General features: G+C 37.5%; 1 protein-coding gene and 1 non-coding gene across 3 annotated transcripts in view; both read left to right on the forward strand.

Moving 5' to 3' along the window:
• LOC134852110 (dynein regulatory complex subunit 7-like) overlaps positions 1 to 16,749 on the forward strand; it is a 59,919-nt gene that overhangs the window by 17,608 nt on the left and 25,562 nt on the right. Inside the window, exons 10-15 of one of the 2 annotated variants that reach the window (XM_063868394.1) lie at positions 4,531 to 4,659; positions 6,803 to 7,029; positions 7,882 to 8,097; positions 15,210 to 15,245; positions 15,814 to 15,924; positions 16,396 to 16,506. In XM_063868394.1, the coding sequence (XP_063724464.1) occupies positions 4,531 to 4,659; positions 6,803 to 7,029; positions 7,882 to 8,097; positions 15,210 to 15,245; positions 15,814 to 15,924; positions 16,396 to 16,506 (830 nt within the window). The remainder of the gene's footprint in view (positions 1 to 4,530; positions 4,660 to 6,802; positions 7,030 to 7,881; positions 8,098 to 15,209; positions 15,246 to 15,813; positions 15,925 to 16,395; positions 16,507 to 16,749) is intronic. The other variant, XM_063868395.1, reaches the window with a different exon arrangement.
• LOC134852209 (U5 spliceosomal RNA) lies at positions 688 to 802 on the forward strand. The gene has a single exon (XR_010164289.1). It is a non-coding gene; the product is annotated as a U5 spliceosomal RNA (small nuclear RNA).

The raw sequence follows: 16,749 nt of genomic DNA on the forward strand, positions 1-16,749 counted from the left end.
CGCCGAAATTTTTTTTTCAAATCTGACCACAATTTTTTTGTGATTTATTGCTCTTAATTCAAGTATGGCTTAGCATCGCTTCGGCATCTTTTTGTTCCCACCATCGGAAATGGGTAGGAACTTTGTATTGGGGTGTTTTAGTTTCTTTTTCTTTTTTTCCTTGCAAAATCAGGTACCACAAATAATCATCGGAATAGTTCAAATGATATATCATTTAAAATCCCTTTCAGTCGTGAAGTTTTGAAAAAAACTTTTTGTATTTTTTAAGGCTTTGGTCGGAACATTCTGTGTCACTTGCACAGAAACTGACTATCCTTGTTCCGTTTGGATTCTAGAAAACACGACAAGCAGGTTCCGCAGTGCGATAGAATCCTGACTTTGACAAGTTGATTTTAAATGCAATTATACATTCCGCATTTCGATAAGAATCATTTCAAATAGTGCAAATAATGACATTTGAGACAGAGAAAGCCTAAAACGTATAATTTATTCAATTCGTTCTCGGACTGGATTTGTCGAAGGATCTTGAAAGTGAAATCCTTAATTTGACCATAAAATGTAAGAACAAGTTGTAATTCCAGAAATGCAAGCTTTCATTGAAAAGAAAGCGTGTGTTTAAAAACCAACTTTTTCATGTTTTTTGTTGAGTTCCGTTGGTCAGTTTTGGCAGGATCCGGGTGAAGGTTAACTCCTGGTCCACCATCGCCCCTCGAGTGCTACTATCGCCTTTTACTATAGTAACCCGGGTGGTGGATCAAATTGAGAAACTTAGCTTTTTCTAAACTCTGCCTTCGGGTGGAGTCCACAAACGAAGTAATTTAAATGCTCTAGTACCTGGTTAGCAACCAATGTTTGAATCAAAATGCATGGAGATAACTCTTCGGCCGCATGAAATTCGAACCATGGATTAAACATTCTGCGTTAAATTAACCTTGGGAGAATTTTTGTACCTTGTTAACTATCCCCCCACCCCTATTGCAATAGGGAGGGGGGGGGGGGATAGTTAACAAGATCCGAGTTTTTTAGTGAACCTTCCACTCAGGCACAACAGCACTCCGCTACCTGCAGAACTTTGAAGATTTTGCAAAGTTTGGCACATAGGAACAATTTACTTCTAAATTTAAATGGCAAATTTGAGAGCAGCAAGGCAGAAAATTTTACATTTTTCGAAGTTTTTGGTTCCCAAAATGAAGCTAAAAACTCTAAAAACTAGTTTTACTTGCTTAAAATTAAATTTTATGTCTTAATTAGGCATAAATTAGCATTTGTAAGCCTGCTCGCTTGCTTTATTCGCTCGAATTAAGAGGAAAAATTAAAATTTTCAAACCGGTTTTTTTCGACACTGGGAAAAGTATTTGGAAACTTTTTTATGTGGTTCGAATAACGACATGATATATCACTCAACCCAGTCCGATGATTATTTGGGGTGCCTGATTTTGCGTGGAAAACAAAAAAGAAAAAACTAAAATACACCCGAGTACAAAGTTCCTTCCCATTTTCAATGATCGGAACAAAAATACGCGAAGAGTCTATAAGAGGAGCTTGCTAGTGTATAATGCCGATGATGAGTGTAGTGCTGTTTTAAATAGTTTCACCTTGAGTGATGTGTGTCTTTCCGCTGTTGTAGTTGGCAATGAGCAGCAGTGAGATTCGCATGTCCATCTCCGGTTCAAATTTGCCAGCTATTGTATTCCCAGGCCAGAATACTGGGTGCACCTGGGGGCAAGAAATTTCATGTCTTTGTCAGGGTTTCGAAATCTGACTACCCAAAGCATCCCTCTTTGGCATTGTTTTACGACACTGTTTTTATTTTTGGTCGAGTTTTGATTTAAGTATTATCAGAAGCTCTTTTATCTTGCCCCCCCCCCTCCTGGCATTAACGCCTAATTTAAGGTAGCTTTTGAGTTAACAAGGTTAAGCAAATCAATTTGAAGAGGCCAGAAAAAATCGATCGAAAATTTTGAACATCTCGAGCAGTTTTCCATTCAAAACCATGTATCGCCCTCGTTCTTCTAAAATTTAGAAGTTTGTTCATACAATTTTCAGGTGATTTCAAATCAGTTTCCATAATCTGTATCCAGTACGGGAAAAGCAATGATTGATGATGTAAATAATTTTTTTGCTATTTTAATTAGAAATGATAAATCTTTAAGAATCTTGGCTAAATCTTTACGAATTTTTTCTCAAAGAATCTTTGAAAGTATCAAATGACGTTCTTGTATTCTTAATAATCATACGAAACACTTTTGGAACACTTTTTGAACCGCTTGTTACCTTTTCAACTGAGAAGCTCAGTTCTCCATAATAGACGGGGGCTGTGGGAGTGGCATAGGCTGTGAGAGTTGTCAGCACTCCGTTCTTGTACGACGACTCAACTGACATTCTAAACAAACAAGTATAGCATGTTGCTGTGCAAATTAGCAACCAATGTTATCATAATCATCATCGTCAAAAAGTTGAAATAATGTTGATTACGCTTGCTTTTAGCACGCGTTATCAAATCGGAATATATACTTTTTTTCGGGTTAACAACTAGCTTAACACAAAATCAGTTGAATCACTTATGATGCTGATGTAATGCTGACATACTCAATTTCATGAAAATTGAGATTTAACTAACGGGTACTAGTTAGTACTCATGCTATATCTAGATCTCAAACCATTGTAAATATAATATAGAGTTTTGAGTTTAATTTTCTACTGATTGTTTTTTGGCTTCATGGTTGTCGACTAAAGCTCCGTTCGTTTAGTTTGCAAACTGTGTAGTCTAATTTGCATAAGCTACCTATATAGCTATCGTGCATCCTATATGGGGGTTACATGAAATTTTTTCCTATATGTTTTTTTAACAAAAATTTGCGGCTGCTTTTCAGCTTATTGGATGTCGGTTTCAATTCTGTCGGCTTTTTTTACCAATTTTTTCAGTAAAATATTCGGTAGTACTTTTGAGATCTGGCACCAATTTTTGTATGCCCAAACTCAAACTCACTAGGAACTCTTTGAAAAACTTAAATGAATTCAAACACAAGAAAGCAGCTTTTTTTTTCTTTTTCCTTCTTCAGTTTCCGACAGAAATTTTTTAAGTATCTGAAAGCTTTTGTCTTAAAGAAAAAAATCACCCGAGATTGTTTTTAGTAGAGTCATAGGCCTCGAAAATTGCTTATTTGGTCAAATCGAGATAATTGAGGGGAAAGTTATTGCGTTTTTCTAACACACGTAAGCGGCGTATTAAATCCAAATTGAATTGAGGCTAGTCATTTTGTCATTATTTCAAGAGACGCTGGTAAAATCATCTCAAAAAATATATGAATAAAATTTTTTTTCTATTTTTAATTAACATTTAATCAATTTTTCGACCAAAATTTTTTTAATTGGCCTGAATAGGTATTCAGAACTTTCGTTCTGATATACGAGCAGTCTGATTTCCTTCTCCGATTCATTTTTTAAAACAGGCCAAAGATTATACTACTTCAACGTTATACTTATACCATTTTTCAAATATATATGAATCCAAGAGTCTTTCCGTATCCAAGGACATTTATTTTGTTAAATCAAATATTTGATTCAACCTCGTAGTAATTTATGTTTTTTCTTGTTATGTTATATAACCATTGCGTAATATTGTACACTAGATTCTTATACAATCAGTTCTGCAACTGCATAAGTATATTGAAACAATAAAGTGTCCCCTCTCTCTCTCTCTCATATATGTGTGAATAAATGCATACCAAAATTTTAATTCTAATAGTTAGTGACAATGTAACTGAAAAAATATTTTTTTTTGTTAAAAAATTGGCCTACGGTATAGGTCTCACTGGTCGGCGTGACATAAACAGATGATGTTGAACTTGAAAGAAGAAAGAATTCTTAGTTGATGCGATTAGGTTCTTTGGTAGTCCAGATTCGGCACGAGTTGTTTAGTTTGGTTTCTGCTTGGTCGTTATCAACAAACAGTTGACTTCCAATTTCATCGATGACATGTCAGAAGTCAGGACTGTAGATATCATGACGTCATAAGCTGTTGCAGAATTACCAGACAATCGATATTCAGTCAGATAACATTTTCTCAAATCTCCGAATTTTGGCTCTTTTTCCTTTTTACCCCCACCTCACACGAGCTTCATTTTTTTAGTGTAACGAGTGGTTTTACGAGGTTGAGTATGAAGACCAAATATGTTTGTCGTGGCCTTATTAGTCTGTATGTAAATTTTCATAACAATCTGATAAAGTGGTCAACAAATTTAAATGTAAAAATTCGCAGGTGGGGGGGAAAAGGAAAAAGAGCCCGAATTTTTCCTCGATTTATTTGCAGTCTTAACTAACTTCAGCATTCTTTTACCTTATTTAACAGTTTTTTTCAAAATCAAATTATCAAATGGTAATCTGATGTAACTTTCGTTGAATATCAGAATTCCAACGCCTTCTGAAATTTAAACTCAAAGAAACCATGTAGTATATACTGACGTCCTCTAACTTTTGCACCTTTGACCTCTAATATTTTTATGTTGATTGTTGTTGTTTTTGTTGTAGGGGCGCACTGTGTGAGTGTGAAGGAGTGGTACAAACACAGGAAGGATCTCCTGTTTGAGCGGGAGAGTGACAAGACCACTGGACACGTCACCGAACACTTCTACCCCGGCAGACCATCCGCCATCAAAGGTCACCCGCCGTTCATTTAATTACTACACTTTTTTTCTGAAGTGGTTGACCTCTTATTAGTAACTGCATGCCGTTTCTTTTGTGGTAACTCAGAAGAGTCTAAAAATAGCGGCAGATTGTTCCGCGAATTGCCGAAGATTTTTGTGCCTATTCTAAAATCCACTTCGTGTATCAAATCCTTTACCATAAACGTTCCCCGCTCAACCTTCTGAAAGATCTGGAATTACCACAATTCTAAGCAGATTTTGCTCAGATTTTGAGAAGTTTTTTATGAGGTTTCTCCTTACTCGGACCTCTTCCCTTCAATGCCTTCTGGAAGATCCAAAAACAAAAGCAATTTACCCCAAATTTCTGCCGCAACTAGAAAATGTTTTTTTTTGAAATTCTCCACGAATTACACTTCTTTTCAATAGTATTTTTGAAGAAATCTCTTTTTTTGCGACTGTGAAAGCATCACATGTAACTGCAGTTCCGTTTTCCGAAAGCACCTTTTCGAGTATTATTCGATGCAGTTGCGATGCACTTGTTAATTCAAGTATGAAGATTTGCAAAGGTCAAATGTTTCAGTGGATCCATTGTTTTTTCAGTTACTCGTCCGACTTCATTAATCGCTTATAAATTTGCTCGCTCTAGAAGAACTGATTTAAAAATAATATTTTTTGGTTCCTTCCTGTATAATTAATTAAACATTTATTTGACGTATGAAGTGATATATTTTCATCTTTTACAGAAACGGGTTCTGGTTCGATATTTATGTAGATTTCTCACCCTTCAGTGTTTTACCTTAGTTACCATCTATGTAACAAGACTTATGATTAACCAGATAGTTCAGTCAAATAAAATCACACAATTAAAAAAGAACATTGATAACGGGAATTATTTGTTGTGCAAATAAAATTTGAAGTATGGTTATGACCAACTTTTTGAAGGTATAAGTTTACTATTTGATCCTGGCTTCTTAAGAACAGTAGATATGTGCGTTTAAGGGCTTGAAACGCACATTTCAGCTGTTTCTAGGCCTTCCCTTTTCATTTTTAGAAAAAAAAACAATTAGTTCATACATTGATTTTTTTTGACGCCACGTCCCAGACATTAAGCTTTAAAAAATAATTATAGTTTTTTTTCGCTTTCGTTGAATTTGTGGAAAAGTAATTTGTGTTGGAGTTTCTGTCACGAAATATTTTTGTAACGGTCATTGAAAATGGGGAGGAAATTTGTCTTCAGGTGTGTTATATTATTATTTCTTTTGTTTTCCATTATTTTTTAAAACTTTTTTCCAATCAAAATCAGATACCAGAAATAACCATCAGAATGGGTTGGGTGATTTTCCATAATAAATCTCCTTTAGTCTAGATTCGAACAACGATTGAAAGATCCCAAAATTTTTTCTCAATGTTGAGAAACGCCTGGTTTAATTTTTTGCCTTTTAGTCTTATTTCAAGAGAGTAAAGCGAGGGAGTAAATGTTGTAATAGGACAACCAGCTTTTATTTAAGGCTTTAAAAACTTAGTGTCACTTTTTTTAGAGTTTTTTTTATTTTTTCTTTGATTAATCATTTTTTCAAGAAAGACAAATGTATGCCTAATTCACTAGTGCTCATCAGGGGCGGATTTAAAGGAGGACGGACGCCCCCCCCCCCACCTCAGGGATTTGATCTCCTGCCGACCCAAAGGGTCCCCCTTTGAACTATTTTGAGACATCCATTTTTGGCGGAATCAATTTGCTCGACATAAAAAAAAGATCGATCCGCCTCCTGCTAGTGTTAGAAGATTTTGTATAGGTCCTTTTATCTTATCACGCTCGTAAAAAGATACGTTTTGAAAATTAAAAATTTTATTTTTTTTTCATATCAAGGTGATTGGAGTTTTCTCTTCTACTTGCACTGCAACTGGTTCTAGGGCTCGGTTCCCATAGAGGAAGTTTTTTTAGATCTCATTTTTTTTTGCTTTTTCTTTTTTCCATTTTTAATGTTTCTTCTGGGCGCTTTTTTGCTTGTGTTTGCGAAGTGCTGCTTCGCTTCTGTGTTATATGTTTTGATAGCCATAACCATTCATTTTTGTACTCGCGTAACTGTAGACGAGTTTTTAAATGTCATTCACGAGTTCCAATCCAACCCCCCTACTGAATCCCCCCTTTTTTCCAGACCACTCTTACCTGTCCATGTCTCCCTACTCGCCCGAGACAGACAGGACGATGTTGTTCTACGAGAACGTGAGAGTGGACGGACTCCTCAAGAGAGTCGAGAAGACACTTCAGCTGACGGAGGAGTACCAGAAAAGACCCGATAGACTGTACTACAGGAATGTCACTTTCGGAAGGAGAGCAAAGACATTTGCACCCAGTGAGACTAAAAACTCAAGACCCATTGAGGTAGGAATTCGATTGTGTAGTATAGTTAGTGCCAATTTGTTGGCAAAATCTGTTTGTTTCAATAAAAGTGAACAAAGATGACTCACCTAAAACTGCTTTGGAGTCTGAATTTCGGCGTTGAAAATTATGTTCTAAAATATCATTTCCCCCGCTCGTAAAAATTGTGTCAAAGTTCTAATCAATTTAAAAAGCATGGTTATGTTGCTAATTTAAAAAAGGTCACCGATATTGCCCTAACTATAAGTGAGCACAGAGCTTGATGAAATATTACGTGTCTAAAAACATAAATGACCTTTCAAACGCCGTTTGATAAATCTATTATGTTTTCTTTATTATAAGCGCTTTTTAAAAGTTCTTTCATTTTTGCTCGGGTTCATTTGCAAAAGTCGCAGTTAAGATCATCATCATAATAATAGCAATTTTTGTTTTAGTAGTAGCTTTTGAGAAATCTGAGTTCAGTTATATGAGGCCTTATAAAAAAGAAAAAGACTCAATTTGTCACTTTTTTGCCTATCCCATTTTCTTTTAAATAGTAATTGAAAAATAGTGCTCAGAAAACACAGGCAATTTGTACCTTCCAACAGGTAAAATTCGTCTGATTTTGAACTAAATACGTTGCATAACAAATTTTCGGATTTCCTGGAAAGATGTGAAAACTGAAAACTTTTTGAAAGTTATCTCAACAAAAGATGTGATAACTTTCAAAATATGGGCAACATAAAATTGTTGGTCGTAAAAACCAGATAATTTTAATTTTGATTTTCAAGATCCATGGGATGATTTTATTATGTATGTAATTTATTTGATTTCTGCTTCCACCTTAAAATGGATTTTTTTTATAATTTACTTCAGATAATCGTAGAAAAATATTCGCGAGACCCTTCAGTGAAGGCAGACGAGGACATAGCCGAGTTGATCTTCCACATAGGAGAGGAGAGGATACTAGTCACCTATCACAGAGACGAGAACAGAATAGCCCCCTCCTACAGGGAGTTCACCAAGTCAGGCCAGACAGACGACAAGACCAGTGAGCCCATACTGGGGCCAGAACACGTCACCAGCTTCCAGGTGAGATTCTGGATGTATTGGTTTTTTGCCTAAAAGTGATACGCAACAAGGCCTGAGAAGAGCAGATATGAATTTTTTTTAGCAAATAATGAACGTTTAGGATTGAAAAGTCTAGACACAATTATAATAATTGTGGAGAAATAATTTCAATTAAATATATATCGCAATATACTTCTTTTACGGCCGTGGTACGGCGGGTGTGCCTTCCTTTATGTAAGGTAACGTGTTGTGTATTGAATTGATTATAGGGGTCATATTGTTAGTCTGAGTGAGTTGATGATTATGTCAAGGCCGGTACTTGCCGACCATGTTAATGTTCATTGCTGAATGAAAATCACTCTCTCGTTATCTGGTGAAAGATACAGATATCTCAACATTGCTTTATTAACCAATTCACATTTTATTATAATAACTTTCGTAACTAAGAGTCTGTCGGTTAACATCCCACATGGCGCAGCCAGCAGTTTCGGTCGGCGAGGACCGAACTGACCTTATAGGGGTACCAGCGTTCGGGCCTAAACCAACAACAGAACCTTTATTCACATGGGAGTCATGGATCGGTCAATTCTTTCTAGCTGTAAACTTAAGAGAACATTGCAATGCCAATATCCTTCTAAGCGAACCAGCTGAAGTCCAAGCTAAAATCCGCAAGTCAAAAATGAAATCAACAACGAAAGAAGAAAAAAGGACCAAAAATCGGCCCAAATGTGTATTCTTCTCCCTATTCTTGATTCTTGCAAAGCCACGCTCACACAGACATCGCAACTATCAGTTTCTGCGACTTTTATAATCATTGCGAGGCACCTTTCAAAAGTGACAAAAACTATATAATCGAAAGATTAAACCTCTACAACACCCAGCAACTAGACGGAGAAAGTCTAGAAACGTTCTTTCTGAGACTCTCGGGTCAGGCCGCCCAATGTGGTTGGGCACTCGAAAAGAAGAAGGAAGTTGTCCATGACAATTTCATAGCTAAGATGAAATTCAAAGATATCCAACGTGACCTTTGCATAAGACCAGGCAACTCTCCAGAAGAAACACTAAAATCAGCTCTTCTTCAATAGAAAGGATATGTCACTGCTTCTACTTTGCAAAAACAGATGGGTCTATCAGGACCATCTAGCTCTAACTCTAACTTCGGTCAGAACCACCCAAACTTGTTAAAAATAAAACAGGAACCAACCCTATCAGTTCAGCGAAAAAACAACTTTCAGAAAAGAACTAATCGAGCTCAAAATCCAAGAGGAAAACCCAACAACCGACCTAACAACACCCAACAAAGAGATAATAAATCTTGTTACTTCTGCGGGAAGGAATTCTTCCCGAATCACAAACTGTCATGTCCAGCAAAGAATGTGATATGCAAGAACTGCAACAAAAAGGGCCGTTTCGCCAGATGTTGCAACTCAAGGAGCGACGTAGGGATCGTAGATGATGACTCTGAAATTACAGCCGAAGAAAATGCGACTTCATCGCCTCGGATAGTGAACCGGAATATTCGGTACTGAATATATCCCCTTCGGTCGGAAAAACCAACCAAGGCCAAAAACATGAATGTGCAGTAAAAAAACTAGAAGTCATTAAGCCCGCTACGGGGAAAACTAGATGTATACAAATCACACTGAGAGTCAAAACATTTTTTAAAGCTACCATAGATACAGGTAGCCCGGCATCTTTTATTAACAAGAAAACCGCAGATATCCTATTAAAATCTGGCGCCAACGTCAAATTATTTTCAACGTCGGAATTGCCCATCGACACCCACTATGTCGATTACAACAGGAGGACAATCAAGTTATTTGGTACTCTAATGGCAGACGTATCTTCTCTGGGTTGGCAGATAACTTCAGCGAAATTTTTGGTCTCTGAAAACCGCACCAGATGCCTGCTGGGTCTGGACCTTCAAAGTTCTTTAGGGTTCGAAACCACCCAAACAAGACCAACACCTATCAATGAAATCTCATCTCCACCAACCGACTCAGCCAAATGAGCAATAAACAAAAACTCGTATGGGGAACGGATCAGCAAAAAGCTTTTGAAGACACACTTCTCCTAACCTCAAACATAACAAAGATGTACCATTACGACCAGAAGAGGAACTCTAGGGTGAAATGTGACGCCAGCCATAGCGGTCTAGGCGCAGCTCTGGAACAAGAATTACCGGACGGTTCCTGGGTAGAAATATCGTTTGCCTCAAGATTCCTAAATATTCAGGAAAAGAAATACAGTACTAATGAATAAGAATTACTCGCAATAGTTTGGTCATGCGAACGTTTCAGAAATCATTTACTGGGGAACACATTTGATGTCTTAAACGACCACAAAGCTATTATTTGCGCCTTTCAGTCAAACCGAGGCAACAAATCATATCAATCTCGCCTGACCAGATGGGCAGACAGACTTTTACCTTTCGATTTCAAAGTTACACATGTTGCCGGTACAAAATTAGGTATTGTCGATTACTTGTCTCGCCATCCTACTTTCGAAGCCCCCCAACCATCTAGCTTCGATGAACAATTCGTGGTAAAGTCCATCCAAAACTTCTTTTCAGCTTGTGCAACAATAGATAATCTTTACAACAAAGAATGCAATTATGTACCTATTCCTAATCCTATTCAGTTTTTATCAAAAAATACCTCTTGTATAAACAACATTTTGTATATAGATAGGTCTCTTCAGACCATGGATGTCAATACTTGTACATATCCACAAGAGGGCGTCGAAATTTTAACCAGTAACTCCAACCACTCAGGGAAGATGATTAATTGCAAATCTACACCGCAAGGGGGCGGCATTAATTTATGCACAAATTTGAACCAATGACAATCGAGAATACGCTATTACGTGCGCTTGCCACGAGAGGGCGCAGTTAATTTATGCACAGATTCTGACCAATAACAACCGAGATCAAGTATTCACTATCACGAACGCTCGCCACGAGAGGGCGCAGTTAATTTATGCACAGATTTGAACCAATCAGAACCAAGGAAATAATTCAAAGTACATCCTCCGCGAGAGGGCGCCGTTAACTTATGCACACTAAGCGACCAATCAGAATTCGAACGTCGTATTCATCGTTCCGGCAAAATTTTCAACCATTCTATTACTTCCTTTAACAAAACCCAGTTCCTTCCTGTATCTATTTGTACATCAAAACCATCTGTGCCAATTTAAAAATATAATACGGACATCAGTGGATCACCGAGTAGCAAAAAATTTCAATTTTAGATATGCTGAATGCTTCAGACGATCCTATCATGGAAGAACGTTTCCGGAGGTTATTGAAGGAATTCGCTCCCCTCAGCAGAATTCCCCTGGGTCGCTCAAGACCAGCACGCAGACAACAAGCAAGACGGCCACGAAGAATGTCATCAGCGGAAGCAGGCGACCGCCGGAAACTCAAATATGCTACCATAATTGCGAGCTTCCGAAAACAGAAGATGATCCAAAACTAAGCGACCCACCAGACAAGTGAATCGAGTCTCGATTGAGCAAAGAATCGTTGCCAGGGACAAGAAGTCGCTACTGGGCCTAGTAGGAGTTCTGGACGCCGAAATCCTCAGTGAACTAACTGACGAAGATGTGACCCTCAGACTTATGAAAATTGCAATTAGGAACAGAGATTACGAAGGATTCGCCAGGATAGACCCTTACATCAAGACCTTCTGGAATTCGGCAGCGGTGATTGATAGCTGCATAATCATAGACGACTGGATTGCAGTTCTATCGCGGCTGCACCGTTTGCACCCGGGACTGTGGTGGCCGATAATTCATAGAGATATCGTCAACTTTTGCAAAAACTGCAGAGAATGTACAAAATTCGACGAACAGAATTTGGAAAGGGATCTTTTGACAGCCGAGGAGAGAAGAGAACTTTGTGAAAGCAGGCTTCGAGTCAAGGTGGTCAAGAAGGACCACCAAAGCAGGGATACCTCACCCAAACCCAAGTTGGAATCCACCCAGATCGCGAATACACCCTACTACAAATCTCTAGAACAACTCGCGAAATCGGCGAACGAGTAGATGACCTGGAAAAGGAAATTGTCCCATGAAGAGGGTTGCCGAGCTCTCCGTACTTTATCGGAGAGAAATCAGCTCTTAGCGGCCTCCCTCAGAAATAGTCTTACAACGGGGACTCTCAGATTCAGACAGTACGCCTCAGATTCGCCAACAACTATTACTAAATGTAAACTAGTCCTTGCTTTTATCTAATCCGAACTCAGTCGAAGTATTCAGGAAAGTGGCGAATCGTAAATCGGGAAAACAATTATTTAAGTGCTTTGAGGATAAAATTATCAGAATTACTCCTTCTACCTATATTACGGCAGCGGGTAAAGTGATTAGGAAAAGTGATATTTCGTTAAGACTTAAAAATCCACAAGTTTCAGGTCACCAGGGACCCAGCAAACCACTCTTGGGGAAAAAGTTGAAGAGACAGAGAAAATTCTCCTCCTCGTCCTCCTCTGACGAACCTCTGGTTCCGAGAGCTAAGGCACAACAGAAACAGTTGACAGCTACAACTAGAATGGATACTCCGACAGATCCTAAAAAGGGGAAATTCCGGGCAATCGCCCCCAACGTGATCAGATCCAGCACCCCAATTCAAACACCCAGACCTGCAATTCCAGTTGACGACCTAACGAAATCGTCTTTCAGTTCAGGCGGTATTATCAATCCTCCGGTAGCGACGTCATCAACGGTCGCTCAACCCTTGTGCTCGAAAGCTGTTCCGATATCTATCAGAGTGGATGAAAGACCACTTTCGACCAGGAAGGTAACGATACAACCAGGCGCGGAAGTAGTATCGGATGCCACAGGTCTACAACCGGTCTCCTCCGAAGACGATCATGCGACAGAATTAAATGTCACACCCCAGTCCTGCTCTTTGTCAATCCTTAAGCAGACACCAGAAAGCAGCCCCAATAAGACGCCAACTTCACCACAGAAAATACTTGCTAAGGCCACAGAAGATCAAGATGGGAACGAATCCTCCTCCTCGGGAATCCTCCTCCTCGGGAACAAAAGACAGACACAGTTTTATGGCAGCCCCATACGACATGCGGTCAAAGAAGTCTCAGAAGCATCTACACCTGGCTTTTCGGGCGGACTGACAGTTCCGGTTTCTCCTGTAGAGCTATCTTCGTCGCCATCACCAAGAAGAAAAATGAAAGTATTTAAAAAGAATAAAGTGCAGCCTCAAAAGTAGAAGACCCAGCTAAAACAATCTTAAAACTCTTACTTAAAACTCTTTTGTTGTAATTGAATTTCTGTTGATCAGAAATTTTTGAAGTGGGGCAAGTGTGGTACGGCGGGTGTGCCTCCCTTTATGTAACGTAACGTGTTGTGTATTGAATTGATTATAGAGGTCATTTTGTAAGTCTGAGTGAGTTGATGATTATGTCAAGGCCGGTACTTGCCGACCATGTTAATGTTCATTGCTGAATGAAAACCACTGTCTCGTTATCTGGTGAAAGATACAGATATCTCAACATTGCTTTATTAACCAATTCACATTTTATTACAGTAACTTTTGTAACTAAGAGTCTGTCGGTTGACATCCCACAACGGCGTATCGTAGTCAGCGAACTAGTACGGCCCAAAAGTCTATCCCAATTCAATTGAAGTACATGAAAATAATTCGTTAATATTAGCAACGCTTATCATTTTGTACTAGCCAATGCATGGGAGGTAAGGTTTTTTATTGAACGTTATGAAGATATGCCTTAATATTTGATTATGCCAATTTAGGCTTACGTTATACAAATTCATTAGCTAAAACATAGGCAAATTACGCTCTTTAAATAAGAATGTAGAAGTAGGGCAAAAAACGTGACTGAGTATTCGTTCGAAAGTTGATTTTAAGATTTAATTTTCGCTGCGGAAAAAGTGTTGATCTTAAGATATTGTTGAGCTTCAACGTGATATATTTTTTCCTCGGATTTTGAAAGTTTTACTTGAACTCTTTGACACTATTCCAACTGTCTGTTGGCTGTTTTCTTTTGAAAATTTTATTAATTTTGTGAGAAAAATTACATTCGATAGTATTTAATTTAAATTCGACTTTTCTGCCATTTTCATCTTTATTTTTTTGTAATTTTTTTTGCAGTAAACAACTGTAAGCAAAATATTCATAAAATATATGTGTTTGTATTAATTTTTATTGCTAAGATTGAAATACAATCAAATTAATATTTACCGTATCAGGGCCAAGCAATCAATGTGTCGACCGAACTTCAATGCGTTTGAGGACTTTTTCGAAGAGAAAACGTTGAAGTTTTTTAATATATTTCATGAAAATGTTCGTCGACTTTGCGCTGCCAAGATTTGATTGGTTTATTTTCAGTGTTTACCGCCTACTCCACACTTACTATTTGACGCATGTTGCTAATTGTCTTCTCTCGTTATCGGTTACATAATAGTCGATTTCAAGTTTAGTTAATCCATCGTTTTTGGTGCCGTTAAACAATTATATTCAGTGTCGTTCTTTTTTTGGTTGAATCAAATGAATATTGCGTAAAGCTAAATGATTTCAAGGTAAAATTGCGTGTTTTGTCTAAAAAAAACGACATTCACAAGAACGATAAAAGTCATATTTGTTTCTGACACCTCTTGTTTTTTATCACCAAAAGTTAGAAAGTTGACTTCTTAGTAATTTTTGGATAGTGCTGCGGAAGCCAGAAGTTTTTATTAACATACCAAATTTTAGCCCGTTGGAAAGCCGGTAGCCAGATCTAAGGTAACAAACGAACACACAAACACGTATACACCAACCTTCCTACACGCACTCACACACCCAAACGCCCACAAGAAATTTTTAACATGTATTGAACAGGAAAAAGTTTCAAAAAACAAAAGTTTGGCAGGCTGCGGTTTAAAAAAAGTAAAAATATTATCGTCAAGAAACCGTCAAGGGATTATTTGGCTGGTTGCAATTTTGAATTCGTATCAAATAATAAGGATAGAATACTTGTTATTTTAATTTTGATAGCACGGTTTTGTTCATATTGGCTAAGTTTTAATATTGAACCCTACGTATACGTGGACTAATTACTAATTGTTTTCATTTTTTTATTTGACTTTCTGATAAGTTCAAATATTTGATAAAATTTCAGGCTAAAGCGATTTGGGATAGAGAGTGTCCCGGTCAGGTTTGTAGATGTTATATCACTTAAATAGCTTAAATTTGTACTTTTTATTCACATGAGTTTCCAAATGAATTTGACGTTTCATCAAATTGCAGCTGCGTCACAAAAATTATCATTAAAAATGCTGTAATTAATGATCAGAGATTTTTGTTCATTATCAATTGACTTAATTAAGAAAAGTTTTCTTGCGAAACTTTTTCTATATGAAATATCACCCATGTACTGCAATTGCATATATTTTTCACATCATAACTGAATATCACAATTGCCCCCTGCATGTGTTTGAGATGTGAATGAACCAGCCGAAGTATCAACTAGCCGAAAGTTATGATGCAAAGTATATATAAACCAATCGAAAGTTACGTCATTTGAATGAAACTTGTAAGAATTTTTCAATTGTTTCCATACATATTTGTTACATAACTGTTATCGAACAGTTACTTATTTTAAGTTTTTTTTTTGTAATTTAAGCTTATGTATCAGCTGGTTGATATGTCGGCTAGTTGATATACCAACATGTTCTCTGCTAATTGATTAACAGTTTTTTTTACTGGAGTGATGATCTTTTCAGGTTGATCACACGGCACCTCAGCCGAAGCACTTGGTGTTGTATGAGACATATTTGACTCTATTGAAAAGGGAGGAGGCGTCTATCAAGACAATCAGAGACATCGAGGAAGAGGTCAGTATAGTCGCCAATCAGTTCACCTGTTGACAGTTGTTTGGGGATTCAGCTGTTAATCGCAGCAGGGAATTTTTTATTTTCCTTCGTCTGTAATCTGATATCAGATAAAAGATCACTACGTGTTATACCACCAAAAATCCCGACTTTTTCATATGATCTTTTAAAAACCTTTACTCCTTTGTTTGTAATCTGATATCAGGCATATCAGATAAAAAGTTAACTAAGTGTTATACCCCCAAAATCCCGTCTTTTTCAAATGATCTTATAAAAAAATGCGATCGTTGTTAGAAATTTTTTTTATTATTTATAAATTTTAGATTTGATAGCAATTCCGCTCCGAACTTTTCTTCTCATTCTGTAGATAACGAGGGCTGACTTGAGCCTGCATACTACATCTTAATACATGATTGTTGCATGTTATTGAATGTCTGTGGCATTGTAATGTCCGTGTTTTTTCTGTCTGTCCAGATAGAGCAGTTCCTGAATCTGCGCGCGAAAGAGGAGGGCAGTCCTGTATTGGAGGTGTCTCACTATGACACGGAGAAGAATGACGAAATTAAACGACAGAGGAGACTACTCGTAAGTTATTCTGTCACCCTATGGATCTCTTTAAGTATATCCCCCTCGGGTACATAGTAACGAATATCCCCCTTTTCCAAAAGGGGAACATAGTTAAAGAGATCACATCCTTTTAAGTTAATCTAATTTTTTCAAATTTTATTGCCTCTCAGAAGTAACAGTGTTAGTAAGTTATGTGTGAATAATAATTCTGTGATTCATGAATCGTCATTCAATGCTGCTTACGTATGCAGATAATTTAAA

Source organism: Symsagittifera roscoffensis, chromosome 7, assembly GCF_963678635.1.
Source record: "Symsagittifera roscoffensis chromosome 7, txSymRosc1.1, whole genome shotgun sequence".
In the NCBI taxonomy this organism is placed as follows: Eukaryota; Metazoa; Xenacoelomorpha; order Acoela; family Convolutidae; genus Symsagittifera; species Symsagittifera roscoffensis.